The sequence below is a fragment of the Eulemur rufifrons genome, chromosome 29 (assembly GCF_041146395.1).
Source record: "Eulemur rufifrons isolate Redbay chromosome 29, OSU_ERuf_1, whole genome shotgun sequence".
Classification (NCBI taxonomy): Eukaryota; Metazoa; Chordata; class Mammalia; order Primates; family Lemuridae; genus Eulemur; species Eulemur rufifrons.
Window position 1 is genome coordinate 99,716,405 of NC_091011.1, and position 20,357 is coordinate 99,736,761.

The following is a 20,357-nucleotide window of genomic DNA, read 5'->3' on the forward strand; positions in this document are numbered from 1 at the left end:
CTTTAAACTACCATAAGAAAATCCCATGCTTGATTTTTATTTATTTTTTGAGGGCATGTGTTTTTCATGTCCTCCCAGGCAGTATGTGGCCCAGGTGGCGGCACTCTAAAAGTGCAGCCACTGTTCTTCCTAGGGTGCTGGTCACAGAGAGCGGATTGTAAGCGGTGTGCTTCCACACTTGTTTTCCCGTTTTGCAGAACACGAGACTTTTGGGGAACACAGATGGTGTCGTATCTGAAGTACCTATTCTTCCAGCCAGGGCCATGCTGTAGTTTTTTAATCCTGGGAGGTGAATAAGTGTGACTGTCGGGGACAGTGGCACACCAGCTCCACGCCTTGCGCTCAGCTGTGCCGCTAGCCAGGGTGCTTGAGGCTGTGGGGCTTTAGTTTGACTCTTTTCTGGTTTTCAGCACATCTGCTTTCCACCCCCACACGTGTCCTGGCGTGTTTCTGTCTGTGCCGCAGACCATGTCCTCTAGGCTTTGTGCTAAGAGGGGTCGAGGGTTGGAGTGGTCTTGTACGTGGTCATGGGAGTTTTCATGATGGACACGTGGGCTCTGTGGGTAGTAAAGTGGAAGCAGTTATCTAATGGAGTGTGGGTTTAATATTTATAATAACTTCCAATTCAGAACACTTTAAAGCTTTTCTGAAGTGTTTGTCGGGGGAGAGGTATAGAACGTTTCCCTTACTCCCTTTTCTTTCGAAGTAAAGGTGCCGTAACTCCCTGACATTTAATTGTGAGAAATGAAAAACTGACTTACAACTTGAGAAATCCTGTGTTGAATTTTAAGGGTTTGAAAATAACTTTGCCTTATTGAATGTTTTAAAAAATTTTTAGCTAAAAAACGGGACATCTATGACAAGTACGGCAAAGAAGGATTAAACGGTGGCGGAGGAGGTACGTACATGGATTTTTCTTTGGAGACAGAGGGCTTGGCACGGCAGTGGGGTTGGGAGAGACACTGTGACCTCTGTACAGTGTCACAGGCCCAGCTTAGAAGGTGGGCTGGATTGGGGAGAGGAAGAGAGGAACTGAGAGCGTTTAAAAAATCTGTTAAAAGTCTTTGTGGGACCAGAAGAAAGTGTATGTTGATGTATTTTGTGCGGATAGGAAATTGTTTGTAACCATCCTGTAGTTATATTGTGGTCTTACACAAGCACTTAGATGCCTGTTTGATATTATGTGAAAACATCCTTAGGGTTTTGCAGGGGTGGGGAACCTGCAACCTTCTGATTCCAAGACTACTTTAAGCAGCAAAGGAGACAAGAAAAGCTTTGCCTTTCCTGTTGCACCTCTTTTAATAAAAGGGTTTTTCTGTAAAATTTGGATTCAGTCAAAAGGCCACACTCAGAGACCTAAAAGTCCACAATGTGGCTTTAAGGCTGCAGGTTCCCCACCCCTGGAAGAGCAGATTCTACGGAAAAGCTGAAATCGTCACCCCAGGTGGGGCCTGGACTCGTGTGTGAGAAGTGCCTGTGGGGGTCGACTGCGCAGCCAGCGTCACTGCGAACACGCGGGCCAGGCTGCGTTGTCTCAGCGAACGCTCGTTCTCTTGGTTTTCACAAACCTTCGTAACAAGTAATGGTGTGTGGTGTCATGTTTGGATCACAGACTTAGGAGATGGTCAGAGGGACAGTGGAGGCCCTGCTGTGAGGGGCGCCTCATTAAAGTCGAGGCACTCATTTGTCATCAGCTTTGGTCACACACAGCTTAAACCAGGCAGGGGTTCGCATTCGATAACTCCAGATTTATGAAATATTTTTTTTAAGGTTGTGATTTGTGTTATGTTCTATTAACAAATGTTTCTGTACAAAACACCAAAATGCATAAACTAAAAGCTGTGTTTTGCTCGTGCAGGTGGAAGTCATTTTGACAATCCATTTGGGTTTGGCTTCACATTCCGTAACCCAGAGGACGTCTTCAGGGAATTTTTTGGTGGAAGGGACCCATTTTCATTTGACTTATTTGGTAAGTTAACCACCCGGGGCGTCACCGTGGTGTTTGTGGTGTGTCCACGAGCCCAGTGCGGCCGACGGTGCCCTCTCTGTTGAGCGACACTGCGTCTGGCCGTGCAGCTCCATGTTAAAGCTGCAGAGGAGCCGTGAACCTTTTCTCTTCAGTTTTGAAGATTTTTAATGTTCACAACTGGAACATTAAAATAATGAAGGTTTTTAAAGTGTGTTTTCGCTGTGTGTGGCCCTAATTAACTTGCTTTTGCCCCCAGTGGAGACTGGTGAGGATGTGCTGGGGTCTGGGAAGTGTTCCTGGTTGAACACCAGTTTCTATGAGAATTTGCCGTGTGTAATGTTCCTCTTAAAACCGTTGCATGTCATAGGTATAGCTCCTAAGACGTTTCACCTATAAACCTGCGTTTTCTAATAGTGTGTTGGGACTGTCGCATTCACAATTTGTGAAAAGAAAGGACACCTCTGGAGCAAAGCAGCAGAAATATATATTGTTACAGGAGAGAATAGCGTTGTTAATGGAGACAGCGTCTCAGCTACTTTTCAATTATAGGGAAAATGGAGTTTCTCAGCAACTGCATCTCTTAGTGCTGATGCCCGATTCTAGGCTTTCATGTGTGTCTTGGACACAGGTAGCATCAGGTGCTCTTGCTAGCTGTCTGCTGTCGGACTGTCTGTCTGATGTGCTGTCTGCTGTCAGTCTGTCTGTCTGATGTGTCTGCTGTCAGACTGTGTCTGTCTGATGTACTGTCTGCTGTCAGACTGTGTCTGTCTGATGTACTGTCTGCTGTCAGACTGTCTGTCTGATGTACTGTCTGCTGTCAGACTGACTGATGTGTCTGCTGTCAGACTGTGTCTGTCTGATGTACTGTCTGCTGTCAGACTGACTGATGTGTCTGCTGTCAGACTGTGTCTGTCTGATGTGCTGTCTGCTGTTGGACTGTCTGTCTGTCTGATGTGCTGTCTGCTGTTGGACTGTCTGTCTGTCTGATGTGCTGTCTGCCTTGGGAGGTCAGGGTTAAACGCGTGCTGCTTTGGCCGTATTTGTCTGTTGACTCACCGAGGGGGAAACACGTCCTGTGTTTACCTCCTCCCTTGCCTGGAGCATGGTTGAAGAGATTGACCACCACCCGCAAACCTCCAGGAGGGAATAAAGAAGGACAGTTGTTTCTACAAATAATACAGGGTGACCAGTGGAACCGCTGCCTGCCCCGGGCACGAAGAGGAGCAGTGTGCTGTCATGTCGGGTAGGTGTCGGGCACTTTGCACAGTGCAGTCCTCTGGTGTACCTCACGTGGGCACTGCGTCCTCATTGTGGCATGGCCTGACTTGACGAGAGTCCCTTCTTCAGGGAGGGAAGGACAGGTAGTGCACAGGACCGTTTTCATAGACACACTGACAGCTGGAGCAGAGCGGGGCTGTGCAGATGTGGGGGACGGGGCTGCGCGGTCTGGCAGGAGTTGAGGACTTGTTTGCGTTAATCTCTGCTGCCGTAAGCAAGGGGAATAATATGAACAAAACCCAGGGTTAGCACCCTTCACCGATTGACCCTCATACAGGCAAGAAATTCCACTCCAGGAGTGATGATAATTCACTGATTGAGTTCTCCTGGCTTCAGAATTACCATGGTGTCTCTATGGCCTTGAGCCCCCCACAGTTGTCCTTTGGGGAGCGGGGCACTGTTGGGGCAGAAAGCTGTGTTCAGATCTGTGACTGTCCTTGTGGCCAAGCAGGGACCAGGGTCTGCTCTCCTGACAGCGTGGGCTTCCGTGCCGGGGTGTGCACGAGCCGAGGCAGGCTGACCTGAGTGTGAGGCCCGGCACCTCAAACATGGTTTGTCTTACAGGATTTTTACAAAGGGAAAGGATCCCTTAGTGACTGAATTATAGCCGGGTTTTGTTTTCTTAGGGAAAACATTTTTTTAAATAAATTCTTATAATTTCTTTAAAACTAGATATTATTTATTTTATTATTTTTTATTTTTTGAGACAGAGTCTCACTCCACTGCCCTGAGTAGAGTGCCGTGACGTCAGCCTAGCTCACAGCAACCTCAAACTCCTGGGCTGAAGTGATCCTCCTGCCTCAGCCTCCCCAGTAGCTGGGACTACAGGCATGACCACCACACCTGGCTGATTTTTTTCTACTTTTAGTTGCCCGGCTAATTTATTTCTATTTTTAGTAGAGATGGGCTCTTGCTCTTGCTCAGGTTGGTCTTGAACTCCTGAGCTCAAAGAATCCTCCCTCCCCAGTCTCCCAGAGTGCTGGGATTACAGGCGTGAGCCACTGTGCTCGGCCGAGAAAAAAATCTGATAATTAAAAATGTCAATTTTTGAACTCATTAAAAATGATTTTCCTTGAGCAACTCTTTCAAGAATAAGAAGTTATAGAGATTTAATTAGATGTTGGTGAATATAGAAATTTAATTAGATGTGAATGAGTAGTGAGTTTTCACCCACTGGCTCAGGGAGACAGGCGTGTGTTAGGTGCAGATGCGCACACTCCGATGACAGGCATTCTGTGTTTCTCCGATTAGTGTGGCAGTGATTCCTCTTCCATCCGTTCTTTAGGTGTTCTAGGTGACTTCCATTTTCAGGCCGTCAGGATTTACGCACAGGAAAAGAAGCTGCTCCATGGCTACTACATGTATGAAGTCACCATGCAGCCTGCTGGCGGTATGTTTAGTGTAGACCAGAGCAAATGCAGGGCTGGGAGAATCCTGCTGTGTTCATGATTTCATTGATGTTTTATCTACATTCAGATCATATTTAATAAATGTTATAATGTCCATTTTTTGGTAGCAGATTATATTTTGGATTTAATTTTTCACGTGACCAACTTTTTCCTGTCCTGTTTTGGCTTCTAAAAACATAGTTCACAATCTGTTTTACGATATTACTGAGCTGCACTTCGTGTTCATTAGACCACAGAACTCCTCCTACACAGGAGGGGCTTGGACCTGGGGACGGCGGGGCGGGGACGTGCAGGGTGTCGGGCAGATTGTACTCGCTCCTGTGCCGGAGCAGGTGTGCAGAGCTGTCCCTGGGCAAGGAGATTCTGCCTGGGTTCCTTCAGATGTCGAACCCATCCTGAAAAGCAGAGGCCATCCTAGGAAAGGTGGTAGAAGCTGATTCTAAAGTCAGCACTGAATGAATATTGGCTCTGAAATGTGGGGATCCAATCAGAACCTTTGAGGCTAGCTGTTTAAATTCTTTCCAGAATATGGGGTACCTGAAAATGTGCTCTTGTCAAGTGTTATTGGAACATTGGCTAATAGGGAGTGTACTAATTTGAATTAGGGTGATCATTACAGGACAACAGTGTTCAAGAAAGTGGTGTTCTAAGATGAAAAGTACCTAGTAGTGTCTTCTGATCCCCTTAGTCACAGCAGGACCTGCCATTGGGGAGAATTATCTGGGTATAATTTTTTTATTTGTGTTCTTTCTTTGGAAAGCCAAAACCATTCTTTAAAAACTGCTCCCAGAGAGCCTTTTTTTGTTGGCAGTTCAGCACATTTTTTCCTCATAGAGCATCGCTCTTTCAAGCCGTGGGGAAGGAAACAGTTCATGGAGCAGACTTTGGGGGGAGGAATGATTATGTCGAGAACGAGAATAGCCTCGTTTTCTGAGCCACAGTTTAAGTTGATGGTAGTGAGCCAGTCATTTTGCTCTCCAGGGTTCGAGGAAGTGGCCAGTGAGGACCTGGAGCCTAGTGAAGAGCTAGAGCAGCCCGCAGTGGAGGACACGGCGGAAGACAGCCCCAGTGAGGAGGACAGTGAGGTGCTGGACGTGGTGTCCAGCGAAGACCTGGATCTCTTTAGTGAGGACGAGCCGAGCGAGGGCTGCGGCTGGGGCCTGGGCGAGCCGCCCAGCGAGGAGCTGGAGCCCGTCTCCAGTGAGGACGAGGCCGGGCCCGGGGAGGCCGGGGAGCTCAGCGAGGAGTGCGAGGAGCTGCTGAGCGAGGAGGAGCACGGTGGGCCGGAGCTGGGAGTCCTCCTCCTCCTGCCACAATAGAGTGTCAGCGGGGCTGCTGGCTGTTCACACGCCGGCTTAATTTATTTAGAGCATCTCTAGAATAAAGAAGTTTCTTCTCCTCCTGCCTCAGTGCTATCTGGTCTGTTGCCTTTGAGTGAGAACGGAAGAGACCAGAACGAGGTGGCACGTTCTGAAAGCCCATACCTGGGGCCTTGTCGGTGACTTTCCCCCTGGCTTAGGGACCCTGGAAGCAGTGTTTGCCCTCTTTCCTGGGACTGCTGTAACCTTGTGCCACAGACGGGGGCTTAACAACAGAAATCTGCCCCGTCCCAGTCCTGGAGGCCGGGTGTCCACGGCGGAGGTGTCCGCAGGGCCCGCCCTGGGCCTCTGTCTGAGCGGGTTCCTCCTGTCCCTTGGAGACAGCTTTTCCCGTGCCTTCCTGGCGTTGCCCCTCTGTGCGTACGTGTCCAGATTTCCTCCTCTTGTAACTTTACAGTTTACATTTTAGAGATGGGGTCCCGCTGTGTTGCCTAGGCTGGACTCTGAGACCACAGGCTGTGTGCCCCTAGGCCCAGTGACAAATTTCCACTTTGTATAATTGGTGTCCGCTCGGGTGACGTGATCTTGATCATCTGCAGAGGCCTGTTTCCAAGTCGAGTCGTACTCACAAGTTCTGTGTGTTAAGACTCTAACATCTTTTTTGAGGGAACACAGATCAACCTGTAACACAGTTCTTCTGACAGAGTTGGTTAGATTTTTGTTCTAATCGGTACAGTTGAGAAGCAAGCAGCAAATTTTAAAAGGGGAAAGAAGGAAAAATCCTTTAAAGTTAGCCATGTTCAGAGGAGTTAATAAAAGGTAAAATGCAGAGCTGGGAGAGGCACAGCAATTGGAAGAACACTGCGTGAGGGCTTGTAACCCGCAGCCCACGCTGGCCTCACGTGGCGCGGTGCTGAGTTCTGCTGATTAAGGACAGAGTTTCACACACGTGTGTAGTGACATGTGATTTGAAAGAAGGCAAGGGGTGAGACTTCCATATTAAGCCGGGTGCAGTGGCCGCGCGTAGTCCTGCTACTCTGGGAGGCTGAGACAGGAAGGTCACTGGAGCCCAGGAGTCCCGCCTGGGCGACACCAGGAGACCCCGTCTCTTCACAGCAAAACAGAGCCCACAAGGTGTTAGTCTGGTTTCCCGCCGACCTTCTTTCCGCGTGCAGCTTTGGGAGCGGTTGCACGGGGGGCTGGAGGAGTGAGGGTGGTGAGCTTCGCTTCCTCACAGCTCCCTGCTTGTTCTCTCTCTCTTGTGGGGCGATTTAATTCCTTTGGTGAGATATTCTTGGAGAACGTACTAAATTGAAGTATGTTCTGTGAATATTTGAGGATTCTTGCTGTTGAGACATGGAGCTGTTTTTTGGTAAATATTTCATTTCTACTGAATCATCTTGGCAGGGTGGTTGTTGCATCTGTCATCTCAGCTTCTCAGTTTGTACTTGGTGGTTTCGAGATACTTATTTCCCCTTCCCTTTCTCCACCGTCCCCAAATAGGAAGAGGAAATGGTTTCTGGAAAAGGCCATTTTGAGGATTTTCTGTGCCATGAGAGCCGTGGTGCTGGCCACCCAGCCCACAGCAGCCGGAGCCGTGTGAGATGGTTTTGTGGTAGTTTTTGAGATCAGTTCATCCACCGTGCTTTCTGGTGTTTCCTGTCAGGTGTATTTTGTTTACTTTTCCCCTACGGTAGGGAAGGCAGTACCTTGTCTGGGGCTTGGTTCCTAAGCTTCTAATCGTTGCCATGACGATCACTTGAGCAAGAAGTTGATGGAGTCCTTTGTAGGTTTTCTCATCTCTTTGCGGTGCAGTTCTGATCCCTGGGGAGCTTGTGGACAACTTAAAGGTGGAGCCAGCCACACTCTCCATCCTCACGTGGGCGCGGGGGGTGTTCCGGGCCTGTGGGGGCGACGGGAGGGAGAGTGCTTTAGCCCCAGGCCACGGGCAGAACCCGGGCGATGTGTTAGGCTTTGACAAACTGAGGGAACGGCAGCATTCACAGGAAGTCTGACAAGCACGACACTGGGGGGGGGGCAGGGGGAAGCCACCAGCCCCTGCGAGTAGGGACGGAAGGGACCGGCACCCAGCGCTGTCCAGGCGGCTCCTTGGTGAGGTGTGCGTGCCATGGCTGTGCTTGTTCTGCTGGTGCGGGCTCCTCATCTGCCGTCAGGCCTATTGTGTTTGAAGGAGAAGAATTGACCACTTTGTGATAGATTTTTGTAACTCTTGGAAAACACGGTGCTCCAACCAGACCTTAGGATGTGTCTAGAAATTACATTTATAGCCAAAAATAGTTGTCTGAGAAGTTAACAGTGATGGTGTTCGTTTGACCAGCACGTAGGACGTGCGCTCCTGGGTGCCCGGCGCTGCTGGCAGGCTGGGTCGGCCGTGGGGACCGGCTCGCGGTTCAGGGCGTGTCACAGCATGTTCTTCATTTGCTTTTCTCTGTTCCCAGTTCCTTCCAAGTGTCATTTGCTACTTCGGAATATGGACATGAAACTGTTTTAGAAGTTTGAGTCAATGGCTGTCTTAATTTTAGTTCCTGGTACTGAGATGAGTTGGGAGATGAGAGAGAGTCTGTGTCCGCCATGGTTGGCGTTTGAACTTGGAGTGAATTTCCGAGAGTTACTGTGTAGTTTCAGCTTTGGAGCTGTAGTATGGAGGGAGATACTTTTTTTGTTCAACATGCTCATGGTGCTGTTTAGATTTTGTTGGCCTTTTCCTCCCAATCCTTGTGTGTACTTGAGGAATTACTAGTGTGAGGCCACCCAGGAGCAGGACCCTTGGTGCCTCAGCGCAGTGAGAGCAGGCCGTGCGTGCGTTTGTGGCTGGTGACGTGCTTGCTGTGGGACTGGGTCTGAGTGTCCCGAGTGACTGCTGTCAGCTTCGCTCCTCCGGCACACAGCAGCTGTGATGCTGTTCCTTCTCTGTCAGGCTCTCCCTCTTGGTGAAACTCAGGAAAATGTACGGGCTGGGTGTGGTGGGTGGCTCACGCCTGTCATATTGTGGCCACTTAATGCATTGCTTTTAGTTTCCTGAGAGAATAGCAGGATCAGAAACTTTACAGAGGCGTTGGACATATGCCTAGGATATTGAAATGAAAGCGTTAAATCCCAACACAGATGCGTCTGTTTTAAGTAATGTTTGTATCTCAGGATACAAAGCTGTGTTGAGATATAAAGACCTCTGTAGAGATATTTGTAAAGTGATCAAGAACATTTTTCTTCTTTATAAAATTGGTATTGGGGTTCTCCAGAGATACAGCCAGTAGGGGAGGGGTGTGTGGGTATATTGCAGGGAGGGGGCTCTCGGGGCTCTCGGGCCTGGCGGCTGGTGGGGAGGGTCTGCAGGGCCTGTCAGGCTGGTGCCGGTGTGGGCTGCCGCAGCCTCTCGCTCTGTCCCTGCTGCTGGTTGGCGAGGCGCCCTGCGGTCAGGGGGGCAGTTTGCTTTACTCATTCTACCAGCTCAAATGTTCATCTCATCCAGAAGCCCCGGGAATCATGTTTGACTAAGTATTTTGGGTGGCCCGTGTGTCCATGGGGTCCGCATCTCCTTACCCCAGCTCGCTCTCTGGACGCAGACGAGGGCCTAGCTAACGCGGCGCCGCCCCCTGCAGACAGTGCGAGTGCACCCGCCCTTCTCTGGGGGGCGAAAGGGACGGAACTGCTGTTGGTTAAGTGCACACACACGTGCGTGACACGTTCATAACCAAAGGAGAACACAGGCGCTTGTGCCCCTGGCTTCTGCACGGCTGGCGTGGTTGTGGCTGTTGTTCCCGTACCTGCCTTCTTGCACCTCTTCAGCACCTCAGCCGGTCTGGTTCTCTGTGGTGGGATGGCAGCATATTTGGTTACATTAAGTTTTTTTCCAGCCTGAGCAATATAATGAGAACCCAGGAATCTCTACAAAAGATACACAGTAGCGGGGCCTGGTTTCCCAGGCCTGTAGTCCCAGCAGTTTGGGAGGCTGAGGCAGGGGGGTCGCTGGAGCCTGCGGGTTCCAGGCTGCGGTGAGCTGTGATGACTGAGCTGTGATGACGCCACTGCACAGCCTGGGAGAGTGAGACTGGTCTCTTAAAAAAAAAAAAATGAATAAAATTTCTTATTCGGTTTATTTCTAAAATAAACAAGTGTGTTTTGTCCTTTTTAAATGCAGAAGTAATAGTGGGTTTAAAAATGTGTAAAATGGAAATGAAGTGAAAGCGCGACCTCCTCCTTCCTTTGTCCCACCCCAGTTGAAGGCCGCAGGAAGCAGGAGTCAGCGTGTCACCACTGTGACTTGCAGGGGTGTCGTCTTCCGCCTGGCTCTGCAGCTGCAGCTTCTCCTGACCACGCTCTTGTCAGACGGTCCCTTCCACAGTCAGCCGTGCTCTGAGTGCTTCCTGCAGTGACTTACCCTGTCTGGGAGGGGTTGAGCTCCCTGAAGTAGGATGGCCAGGTTAAAGGCTTTTTTGTTTTTCAGTTGCAACTAACCCCTTATAAATAGTCACGAGGCATTCAGCTTTTGGGTGCATCTTGAACCAGAGCCTGAGTGATACCACTGTTAAGCAGGTGATTTCAATGTTTTCATTCCAAGCTAAATTAAGACAATGATACTCAAATTATAAAATCACCTTGTTTAGAAGCTACTTCAAAAGCTGGTTTAGAAGCTGGTAAGCCACCGTGCCTGGCCCTTTTAAAATTTTTTTCAATAAAAAGTGGCCAGGCTGGGGTGCGGTGGCTGTTGAGAGGTGTCATCGTAGCTCACTGTGGCCTTGCCCTGCTGGGCGTGAGCAATCCTGTGTAGCTGGGACTGCAGGCGTCTCCACCCTGCCCAGTAGGGGAGAGAATGAGACTTATTGCATAGTAAATGCAAACTCTGTGTGTAATGTTTATATGAGAGTAATTTATCTGCCATTTTGTAGATAAGCTAGGTAGAAAACTTGACTGGCAGAGTTGGTGTGTAGACCATGGCAATAAATTAGAAAGTTACTTACTAAATAGAATACTTAGGTTTTATTTGAATTGGAGGAATCTTTGTAGCCTCAGGAGAAATTCACAAAATACTACAGGTTTAGATACCATGTAACTTCTTTCTTCTGTCCCTACTTAGCTTTCAGCATTGGGGGGGGGCAGTGAGGGTCTCTTTCTAAAGTAGCTTGTAAATTACATATAAACAAACCAGTTTTCAAAGGATAGTGTTTCATTATGGAATGCAGGAAACCAGTTGCAAAGTCAGCACAGATATTCCTGTTAACTTGTTTGCCGGCCATGCCGATTCCCATCAGCACCTGGGCCCGGGCACTGGGCTGGGACGTGCCCTGGGTGTCTGCGGGGAGCGGGGGGCTGTGCACGCCGCCTTCCCTCTGCTCCCGTCTCTCTGCCAGCTCTGAGTGCGCCGTCACCAGTTCCCTAAGTGTTACCTATTCAGGCCCCGCTTTCCTGGACTCCACGTGAGTTCAAGCTGCCCGGCCCGTTCCTTTCATATGAGCTCTCTTGAACGGAACTCACGTACTCGCCCCTTCTCCTTTTCCTCCCTGCCCAGCAGAGCTTCCGTGGCCTCTGCTGCTCCTTCCTTGTTGTTTGCAGGACCTCGGGACGGCGGGTCTGCTCAGGGGCTCAGCCGCTCGCCTGTGAGCACCGTCCGCGGCAGCCTGGGCTTCAGGTGCTGCCCCAGCCATTCTGGTTTACACCTGTTGCTCCTGCGGGTTAGGGTGGTCTCGGTTGATGCTTGGCTGTCACCTGCTGTGTGGTGTCTGTCCCTTGTTTCTGGGTGACTCACGTGTACCAGCTGCATCCGTGGCCAGACTCCCAGCTCCGGCTTGGCAGCCTCGCGGCCGCAGCGGTCTGTGCTGTGCGTGTGTCCGGGACGGCTGCTCCCCTTCCCCCAGTGCATCTGTGTCCTGGCACTGCCACGAGGGTCCTCGTCTTTCTCACTCATCTGCCATTTCCCTCAAAACATAGAGCACATGTTAATAACAGAACTCATGATAACAGAACCCATGTAAATTTAAAAAATGCTTCGTATAACTCGCGTTTTCAGGTAAGTGTTCTTTGATTGAAGACGACAGCAAAGAGAAACAGAACTGTGGTTTCGGCCTCCTTTCTAGGAGCGTCTGTTTCCAGCAGCCGCGCCACCTCGCGCCGGTCGTTCTGTGCACATCGCAAAGGCGCAGTTACGTCTGCCAGTAACGTTTATTCCAGGCTGTCTTCAACCAGTCCCCTGGAAACTCTGGCGAGACACCAGGCTTACGAAAAGTAACGGCACTTCCAGACGCTCCCGGCCCAGGCTCTCCAGCTGTTTGTTCTGCCCACTTGGCTGGACCGTTTTCTGTGTGTTCACATATGTGCACGTTCATGTATGTTCATTTTTGTCTGAATTTGGAGAAGGCAACTTGGACATGGAGTACAACAACCTAAGTGTGAAAAACTACCTTAACCCCTCGGGTGCTGACGGCAGGATCAGTGTGACAGGATGTTAAATAAAAGGCTGTGTTAAGGCGGCTGAGTTTGAAGAAGAGCACATTCTTGATCCTGTGTGCATGCGCACTGTTTCTTAGTAACAGCCTGGCGGTTTTATAATGTATTACAGCTTCAATTGAATTAAATGAGAAAGTGAAACTGTTGGAAGGTGGTGTTTCAGTCACTCTCTGGTGAGCTCCTTTGTTGTCGCTTGTTGTCTGTTTTGCTCCTGATGGAACGGTATTTTGTAAGGTGTCAACCCATTTCCTCTTACTGTGGCTCTCCCAGGAGAGACTTTACACTATGCATTTGTGTTTGCTTTTAGATGACCCATTTGACGACTTTTTTGGGAATCGGAGGGGTCCCCGAGGAAGCAGAAGCCGTGGAACAGGGTCGTTTTTCTCTGCCTTCGCTGGATTTCCGTCTTTTGGAGGATTTTCTTCTTTTGATACAGGTATTAAAACTCTAGATATAATCTGTTTTCTGAACAGAAATTAGTGTTTATAATCAGAATACTCTTTATTAGTAAGAGTAGTGTAAAGCATGTGTATATTCCTTTTGGTAGAATAACTTTGTAGATTTGCCAATTTTTTTAGGTGTACAAATCTATACTTTATAACCTACATTTTCCCCTAATCTTCCCAAGAATGTTGTACTTGAAAACCTTCAAATCTTACTGTTAAAGGCCGGCATTTAATGAAGTTCTTAGTTATAAAAGGGGCAGTGTGTATTCTGGGTAAGTGCACAGTTACCCTTCATGTTCTCTAACCCCGTTTGCAGTTAGAACAGCCGTGCACTGACGAGGTGGTGTCCTGAGCGTATCCAGCTGGAATCAGAGGTTGAGCTCTGATACCAGTCTGTGGCCAGGCTGACTCCCTAGCGCAGTGCCCGGCCTTCGCTAGCGTGATGTGCACCTGTCGTGTAGTCGTGTACGTTACCTGAAGAAATAGAACCTTGTCTGCTAATGCTTCTCTTTAAAGCTCATCTTGTTCCTCTTAACCAGGAGCAGTTGTTGGTTCTGATTCTCTTAGTTTTATCTTTAAGCCTCCATGTGAAGAATTAGAGGCTATTACTCACTTTGCCTTCTACATAATACAGCTCAGAATTTTATTTCCCTTTAGTATTGTGCCAGTAATGCTTAGGTGAGTGGTCCAGTTGACTGGACTCCCCATTTGGCGTGCTTTCCCACGCAGGCCTCTCAGGCGGTGCCATGTGATGTGCTAACCACAGGGTAAGAGAGAATAAGAGAAAGCTGATTAAAGATATCAAGAAAATAGTCCCTCACTTAGGACATGAGTGGCTAGCGTGTGAGGGGTGTACTGAAGCCGTCCCCACTCTTAAGGAGCCTTGCAAAGGATCGTGCGGCCCCAGGTTCGCTCCGGGCCTGTGCTGTCCGTGTGGCAGCCACCGAGCACTTGAGGTGTGGCTGGGCCAGACTGGGGATGCTGCAAGTGGGGACCGGGCCCTGGAACTCAAAGACCTAACATGAAAAGCAATGTGAAATATCTCCAGCAATTTTTGATATCACAAATTGAAATGCTACTATTGTGGACATACTAAATATATTATTAAAGTTAATTTCACTTGTTTTTATTTTTTAGTGAGGCCATTAGAAAATGTACAATTAGATACGTGGCCCACTGTATTTCTTTTGGATACCACTAGTCCTGGAGAGCAGCAGCGCATAGGTGATTGAATCATGTTCAGGAGTATGTGTTGTTTTAATGTGAACGTTTTGGAAATCAGACAAGTAGTAAGTAAGCTCTAACAAGCAGACTTGCCTTGATATCACAGATAGGTTTGATTTAGTGTGACTCGTAAAAATTAATGTTTTTTATTTTATACATAATGTGATAGCCATGTAATTGAGAATGGTGTCTATGAACTGTGGAACCATAATTTTTCAGGTAGTTACTTGCAGTGTTTATTGTAAAATTGATTAAGCTTTTTTTTTTTTTTTTTTTTTTGAGACAGAGTCTGGCTCTGTTGCCCGGGCTAGAGTGCCTTGGCATCAGCCTAGCTCACAGCAACCTCAGACTCATGGGCTCCAGTGATCCTCCTTCCTCAGCCTCCCGAGTAGCAGGGACTTCAGGCATGGGCCACCATTCCCAGCTACTTTTTTTCCTGTATATTAAGTTGTCCAGCTAATTTCTTTCTATTTTTAGTAGAGATGGGGTCTCGCTCTTGGTCAGGCTGGTCTCGAACTCCTGAGCTCAAACGATCTGCCGGCCTCGGCCTCCCAGAGTGCTAGGATTACAGGCGTGAGCCACCGCGCCCAGCCCTGATTAAGCTTTTAGTAGTTTAGGTTCGTATCCCGTGTTCCCATTGCCAGGAGAAGGTACCAGTTCTGTGGGGGCGCACATTGCCACCTGCCCCCGCTGTGATGCGTGGTGCTGAGCGGGTCACCCACAAGTAGGGGGGACCTTTGGCCTGTTGGGAGGGCCGGCTGGGTCCCGCGAAGCACTGCCTGAGGACAGGGAGAGGAAATGTGACGACAGACGTAGCTGCCTGTGCTCCGTGTTCCTGTTCCCGTGGGCAGTTAGCTTAGGCCGCGCTCTCGTCGTGTCCACGTCTCAGCATCACATGGTCGTCTGTGTGTGGAAACTTAGAGATTTTTGCATTAATACTTGACATATTTGTCTCTAATCAGCTTTCTTTTCTGTTTTCCTGCAGGATTTACTTCCTTCGGGTCACTAGGTCATGGGGGCCTCACTTCATTCTCTTCCACGTCCTTTGGTGGTGGTGGTGGCATGGGCAACTTCAAGTCCGTATCGACTTCCACCAAGATAGTCAATGGCAGGAAGATCACCACAAAGAGGTACAGTGGCCGTGTGTGGTCTGTGGCTGTGGTGAGTGGGCGCGACGCTTCACTGGAGCTGTGCTACGCGGGCCGTGTCTCAGAGCGCGCAGCACGGGTGCACGCTCAGTCTGGCACCACGAAGGTCGTTTCTCTCTAAGTTAATCAGAGCTCTTCCTTTTAATGTGTTTTTAATGTTAATTTATTACCAGTAATCATGCGTGCTGTAGCAGTGAAGGTGCAGTGATGTGATACTGTGTGACACGTGTCCCCAGCGTTGTTAGAGTGGTCAAGGAAAAACCGTTAATAGTTCGACCTTTACTGGTTTTGACTAATAGCATCTTGCATGTATTTAGCATATAGGTTTATGGTGGTTGATGCAAATCTTATTTTTGTCAGAATAAATGTGTTTTAGGAAAGAAAGATTTATGGTGAACAAGTTGGCTTTCGCTGTGTTTTTTCAGCCTGAAAATTATGTATTTTCCTGTGCTTATTGCAGTAATGTTCTTTAGTAATATTCATATACATTCACACACACGCTTTAAAAAGTTTTAAAATTTACTTTGTCCCACAGAATTGTCGAGAATGGTCAAGAAAGAGTAGAAGTCGAAGAAGACGGCCAGTTAAAGTCCCTAACGATAAATGGTAAGGAGCAGCTGCTGCGCTTGGATAGCAAGTAACTCAACGCACGCGCTTAACAGAAATGTTAACTGTAGCAAGCACCGTTTGAGGATTAACAGGAACTTTTTTTTGAAGATTTCAAACGAACTCGACTTTGAGTATCACTGTACCTAAGTATTTATAAACCGCCCATCGGAGCCGTGTTTGTCATAGACTTTTGAGTTGATTGTTGGGACCACATGATAGGACCATTTTTTGTCTTTACAATTGTTGTAAATCTCTGTATGCACTTTGCTTTTTTTATTAAACGTACTCAAGGTGAGCGTTGACTCTTTAGTAGTGGTAGAACGAGATTGTACACTAACACCAGCATGGACCTGCTTTTCCATTGTGTCTGAAACGTGAGCCAAGTAGTGTCAGCCTGCTGTGGAGTTAGCCTTGCCAGGACGAACCTTCTACAGAAATAATTTCAGTTTTTTTCAGTATTTAGTAGTGAAAGATATTAATGCATTAATGGTAATACATTTCTGGTTTACTATAAATTAAGGATGTTTTCTAGTTGTGCATGAATGCTGGCAACTTAGTAAGTTTTGACAATTGTTTAAATATGTAATGTTAAGCTTAGGTTTAAAAAGTAAAGCTGGTAAACTGGGTCTTTGTCATTTGCTTTTAAAAAAAAAAATAAATGCAAATGTGTTTGGTGCATTCTTTCTTGAGTGGGATCTGTAGCCTCCTTGTGTCTGTGTATGATTTTGTGCCTGGGCTTCTAGTGTCACTTTACTGGCGTTTCGTTCTATTCATTAGCGGGATGCCGCACTCCAGTTCTGTGTAGACATTTTCCTCAGCATGTCGGGAGAGTATATGGAGATGTTCACATTATAAGTAATGACTTAGCAGTTTACTGAACATTTTATTATGGTAACATTTCTATGGGGGAGGGAAGAAATAGTTATATAATTTTTCATTCTCAAAAGTATGTTCTAATTTTTTAGGCTATATTTGATGTAAGATCACTTATGGACAATATGCTTCGTAAAGTCATGGAATGATTTAGGTGTGAGCAAAAATAAAGGCATTTGTTTTGTTTCTCAATCTGTAATACCTTTTGTGATTGCCAGCCTTCCAGCCTTAAAGGATATTAAACTAGACTTGGATTGCATTCAAACTATCCTCTTCTGTTCTAATTTGGAAACAAGCGGTGTATGGACCCTGTTAGAGGGATGGCGTGTCCTGACGCCAGTGCTGGCTTAGCTGGAAGGCCTGTGGGCACTGCTCATGGCGCCAGAGCTGGGGGAGCCTGTGTGTTGCGGCTGAAAATGAGTAAAAGGTATTTCATGAGATTTCATAGGAGCTTTCAAAAGGAGCATAGCAATAATTATTTGAAGACAGTTGAACTGGAAAGCAATGCTTGAATGTGTTGTGTTGGAAGTGACCTAGCGTGCCGCTCCGCGTTTCTTTGGATAAGGTAGGTATGTCACACTTTGGAAAGCAGTTGACACCTTTTGTCTAGTGTTGGAAATATAGTTTCACAACTAGGATTTTAGTATCATAATGCCTGCTTTCATTTATGCTGTCGGGACAGGTGGATTCTTTTTCCTAAATGAGAAATTCAAGTAGATAATTTGGACTTAAGAGTTTTATATTTTTCATTCATGGTAATGGGGGCGGGGCGGGGGGGGCCTGAGCGTTTCGATGGACGGGAGCCTTGAGATGTCAGGTGTGACCAGAGAGACCACGTAACAGCAGAAGTCTCACCTGTCCCGTGTTAAAGTCATCCAGGAAGCATTTCGCTATCGCTTTGGTATAACAAAATTTCTGAACATGTTAGCGTGTTCCAGATTTTGTAAAGTTTTCAGCACAACTCTAGCTGTAAACAGTTCGTTTACTCAACATGGTGTTATGTTTAACTCTTAAGGAATCTTTTTGGGGAAATCTCTTTTTTAAAACAGATCTGACAGTCAAATGGTCATCATTTGCATTTGAGAAAATTAGCTTTATTCTGTTCTTCCACTGATAAAAATTTTAAGTTATTAATAGGAAACTCAATTTGTTGCTGTCCAGTCTTACTCCTTTGACTTTTAAACACAGTGTGGTTTATTCCTGGAGGGTTTATTCCAGGGTGTGTGAAAGCCACAGGAGAAGCATGAACTTGTTTCCGCCATTGATAGCATCACTCAAATATGTGATGATTTGGAAGAGTAGCCTGTAGTTGAAATCACAGGTTCTAGTAGATTCAGCAGTCCCTTTCCTTGCTGTGGTTTGAGACATCTGGTGGCGTGGAGTGTCTTTGAACGTAGGCGGCTGAAGGCTCACTCAGAAGCAAAGCCGTGTGTCTGGCGTGTGCAGCTGCGTGCAGTTGTGTTTGGCTGTGCTCCCCTCCACGTGTGGGGTGGACCCTGCTGTGTTTCTCAGCCTGCATTACCCTCCCCGTAGTTCCGGGGGTCGGATTGGTTCAGCGATTGAGGATTCCCTGAAATTGTGTCTTTCACAAAACACAAGCTGCAGATTCCAAGGGTTCTAGGCTCGATGTTGGAAACGCAGTAAGTCCTTTTTAATATACGAAGGGTGTCGATAATGGCACAAGTGATGATTGGTCGTTCTCCCTGCTTGGAGTTCTTTCCGGGGCAGGTGTTACAAATTAGTAGCGTTGGCGTTGCCGTCCGCTCTGCGCACTCCCAGCCCGTGTGCTTCGCCTGCTGAGGTTGCCGTTCCCGTGTGAAGGTAGAGTCTGAGAAACATCGTGGTGTGATCATCTTCCGAGTCCATTTTAATTTCTGTTTATTCGTTAATCTCCTAAAGCTTTAAAATTCCTGTTCATTATGTCTTGGTTACCTGCTAGCTGTCAGTACTCTGTTTGGGGAATACTACACTTGTTTTTCCTGTAAGCACTACAGAGCTAGTTACAAATGTTACTTTCTGAGGATCCAGTGGTAACATACAGAGGGATATTATTATCCTGCTGTTGCTTCTCTGGCTGTGGTGGTGAAATTTGGTCCTTAGCATGGTCAGTAACAGTGGAGGCAGATGTTACCACTTCTGGAGGGTTTCAAGCACAGAATCATGTTTAGTGGATTTGAACACTCGATGATGTGGGGTCGCATGGGAGTTGAATCAGATGGCCCGATCAGTGCCTTGGTGTGCTTTTTAATAGAGGCACAAGATTCTGCTACCTTTGAGGTCTTTTTAAGGTTGTCAGGACTTTGGTATTTGGTGGTTTAATGTGGTGCAAGTCCTTTAACAAATATGTTGCCCCCGCATGTGCTAAAATTATTAAGTTCTTCCTGCGTCACCATTTCCTTAGCTGTTAGCGTCATTCTCAGTGAATCTCTGCACTTTCATGTTAGGCAATTTGAAGAGCTGCTTGACTTTGGAAAGCAAATCTCATTCTGAATTAGTCATGGACAGTTGTGTGGCGACTATTAAATCTTTTCAATTCTTGTGTCAAAAGTTTTGGCAAATTTGCAGTTTCTAGCTTTTCTAGGGACTTGGAGTATTAGATGTAGCCCTTGGTACTAAAGTCTAACAATTGAGGTAGGTGGGATAGGTAAATTATTTCATCTTAGAGCGTGTGTGTTTGTTTATTTATTTATTTAGACAGAGTCTCGCTCTGTCGCCTGGGCTAGAGTGCCATGTGTCAGCCTAGCTCACAGCAACCTCAACCTCCTGGGGCCCAAGTGATCCTCCTGCCTCAGCCTCCCGAGTAGCTGGGACTACAGGCATGCACCATGACCCTTGTCTAATATTTTTCCTATTTTTAGTTGATCATTTGATTTATTTATTTATTTTTATTTTTAGTAGAGATGGAGTCTCTCTCTTGCTCAGGCTGGTCTAGAACTCCTGACCTCAAGCGATCCTCCCACCTTTGCCTCCCAGAATGCTGGGATTACAGGCGTGAGCCACCACGCCCAGCCCATCTTAGTGTTTAAAAAGATCAAAGAAGGGAAGCTATTAATAACGGCCCTTACTGTACCAGAAATCTTGAACTCACTGTGGCCACTGATTACCAAAGACCAGAACTGGCTGAGTTTTTTGGGTCTTGTCAGAAGTATGATTGGGCATCGAGAGGCTTGTTGCTGCTTTTGTAAACATTTGCTTCCTTGCTTTTGTGCAGGGTGTCAGTAGATCTTAAACTGTTTTTTTCCAAGGAGTTAACTTTGAGTTTAACATCCTGGGTGAATTAAATACTCAACCCAGAACCCTGAGTAGACTTTCTCCCCCTTCCCTCGTACCCGCCCATTCAGAAAATAAAAGCCCCCTACCGTGGAGTGCGGACCCCCGCAGGCACATGCTCATAAGGACAAGGACTTGGTTGCGGCTGTGTCCCAGCCTGTGCGCGGGAGGCGTCCCTTAGCTGCGTGTTGAGTGAATCCAGAGGGACGATTGCCGTCGCACGCCACTCATTTCAGGAACGCCGGTCGCCGGCATTCCGGCGCCTGGTTGTGGGGGACTTTTGGTGGGGACCAGCAGGAGCTTCCTCTTGGCTTGTGACGTTTCTGCGCTCCTCCTTGGCAGCACTGAGA

At 47.5% G+C, this 20,357-nt stretch overlaps 1 protein-coding gene across 2 annotated transcripts in view; it reads left to right on the top strand.

The window, feature by feature from the left end:
- The window catches only part of DNAJB6 (DnaJ heat shock protein family (Hsp40) member B6), a 60,070-nt gene that overhangs the window by 17,042 nt on the left and 22,671 nt on the right, over positions 1-20,357 (top strand). For both annotated transcript variants that reach the window (XM_069462339.1, XM_069462340.1), the window contains exons 4-8: positions 839-898; positions 1,859-1,969; positions 12,745-12,873; positions 15,093-15,237; positions 15,791-15,861. In XM_069462339.1, the coding sequence (XP_069318440.1) occupies positions 839-898; positions 1,859-1,969; positions 12,745-12,873; positions 15,093-15,237; positions 15,791-15,861 (516 nt within the window). The remainder of the gene's footprint in view (positions 1-838; positions 899-1,858; positions 1,970-12,744; positions 12,874-15,092; positions 15,238-15,790; positions 15,862-20,357) is intronic.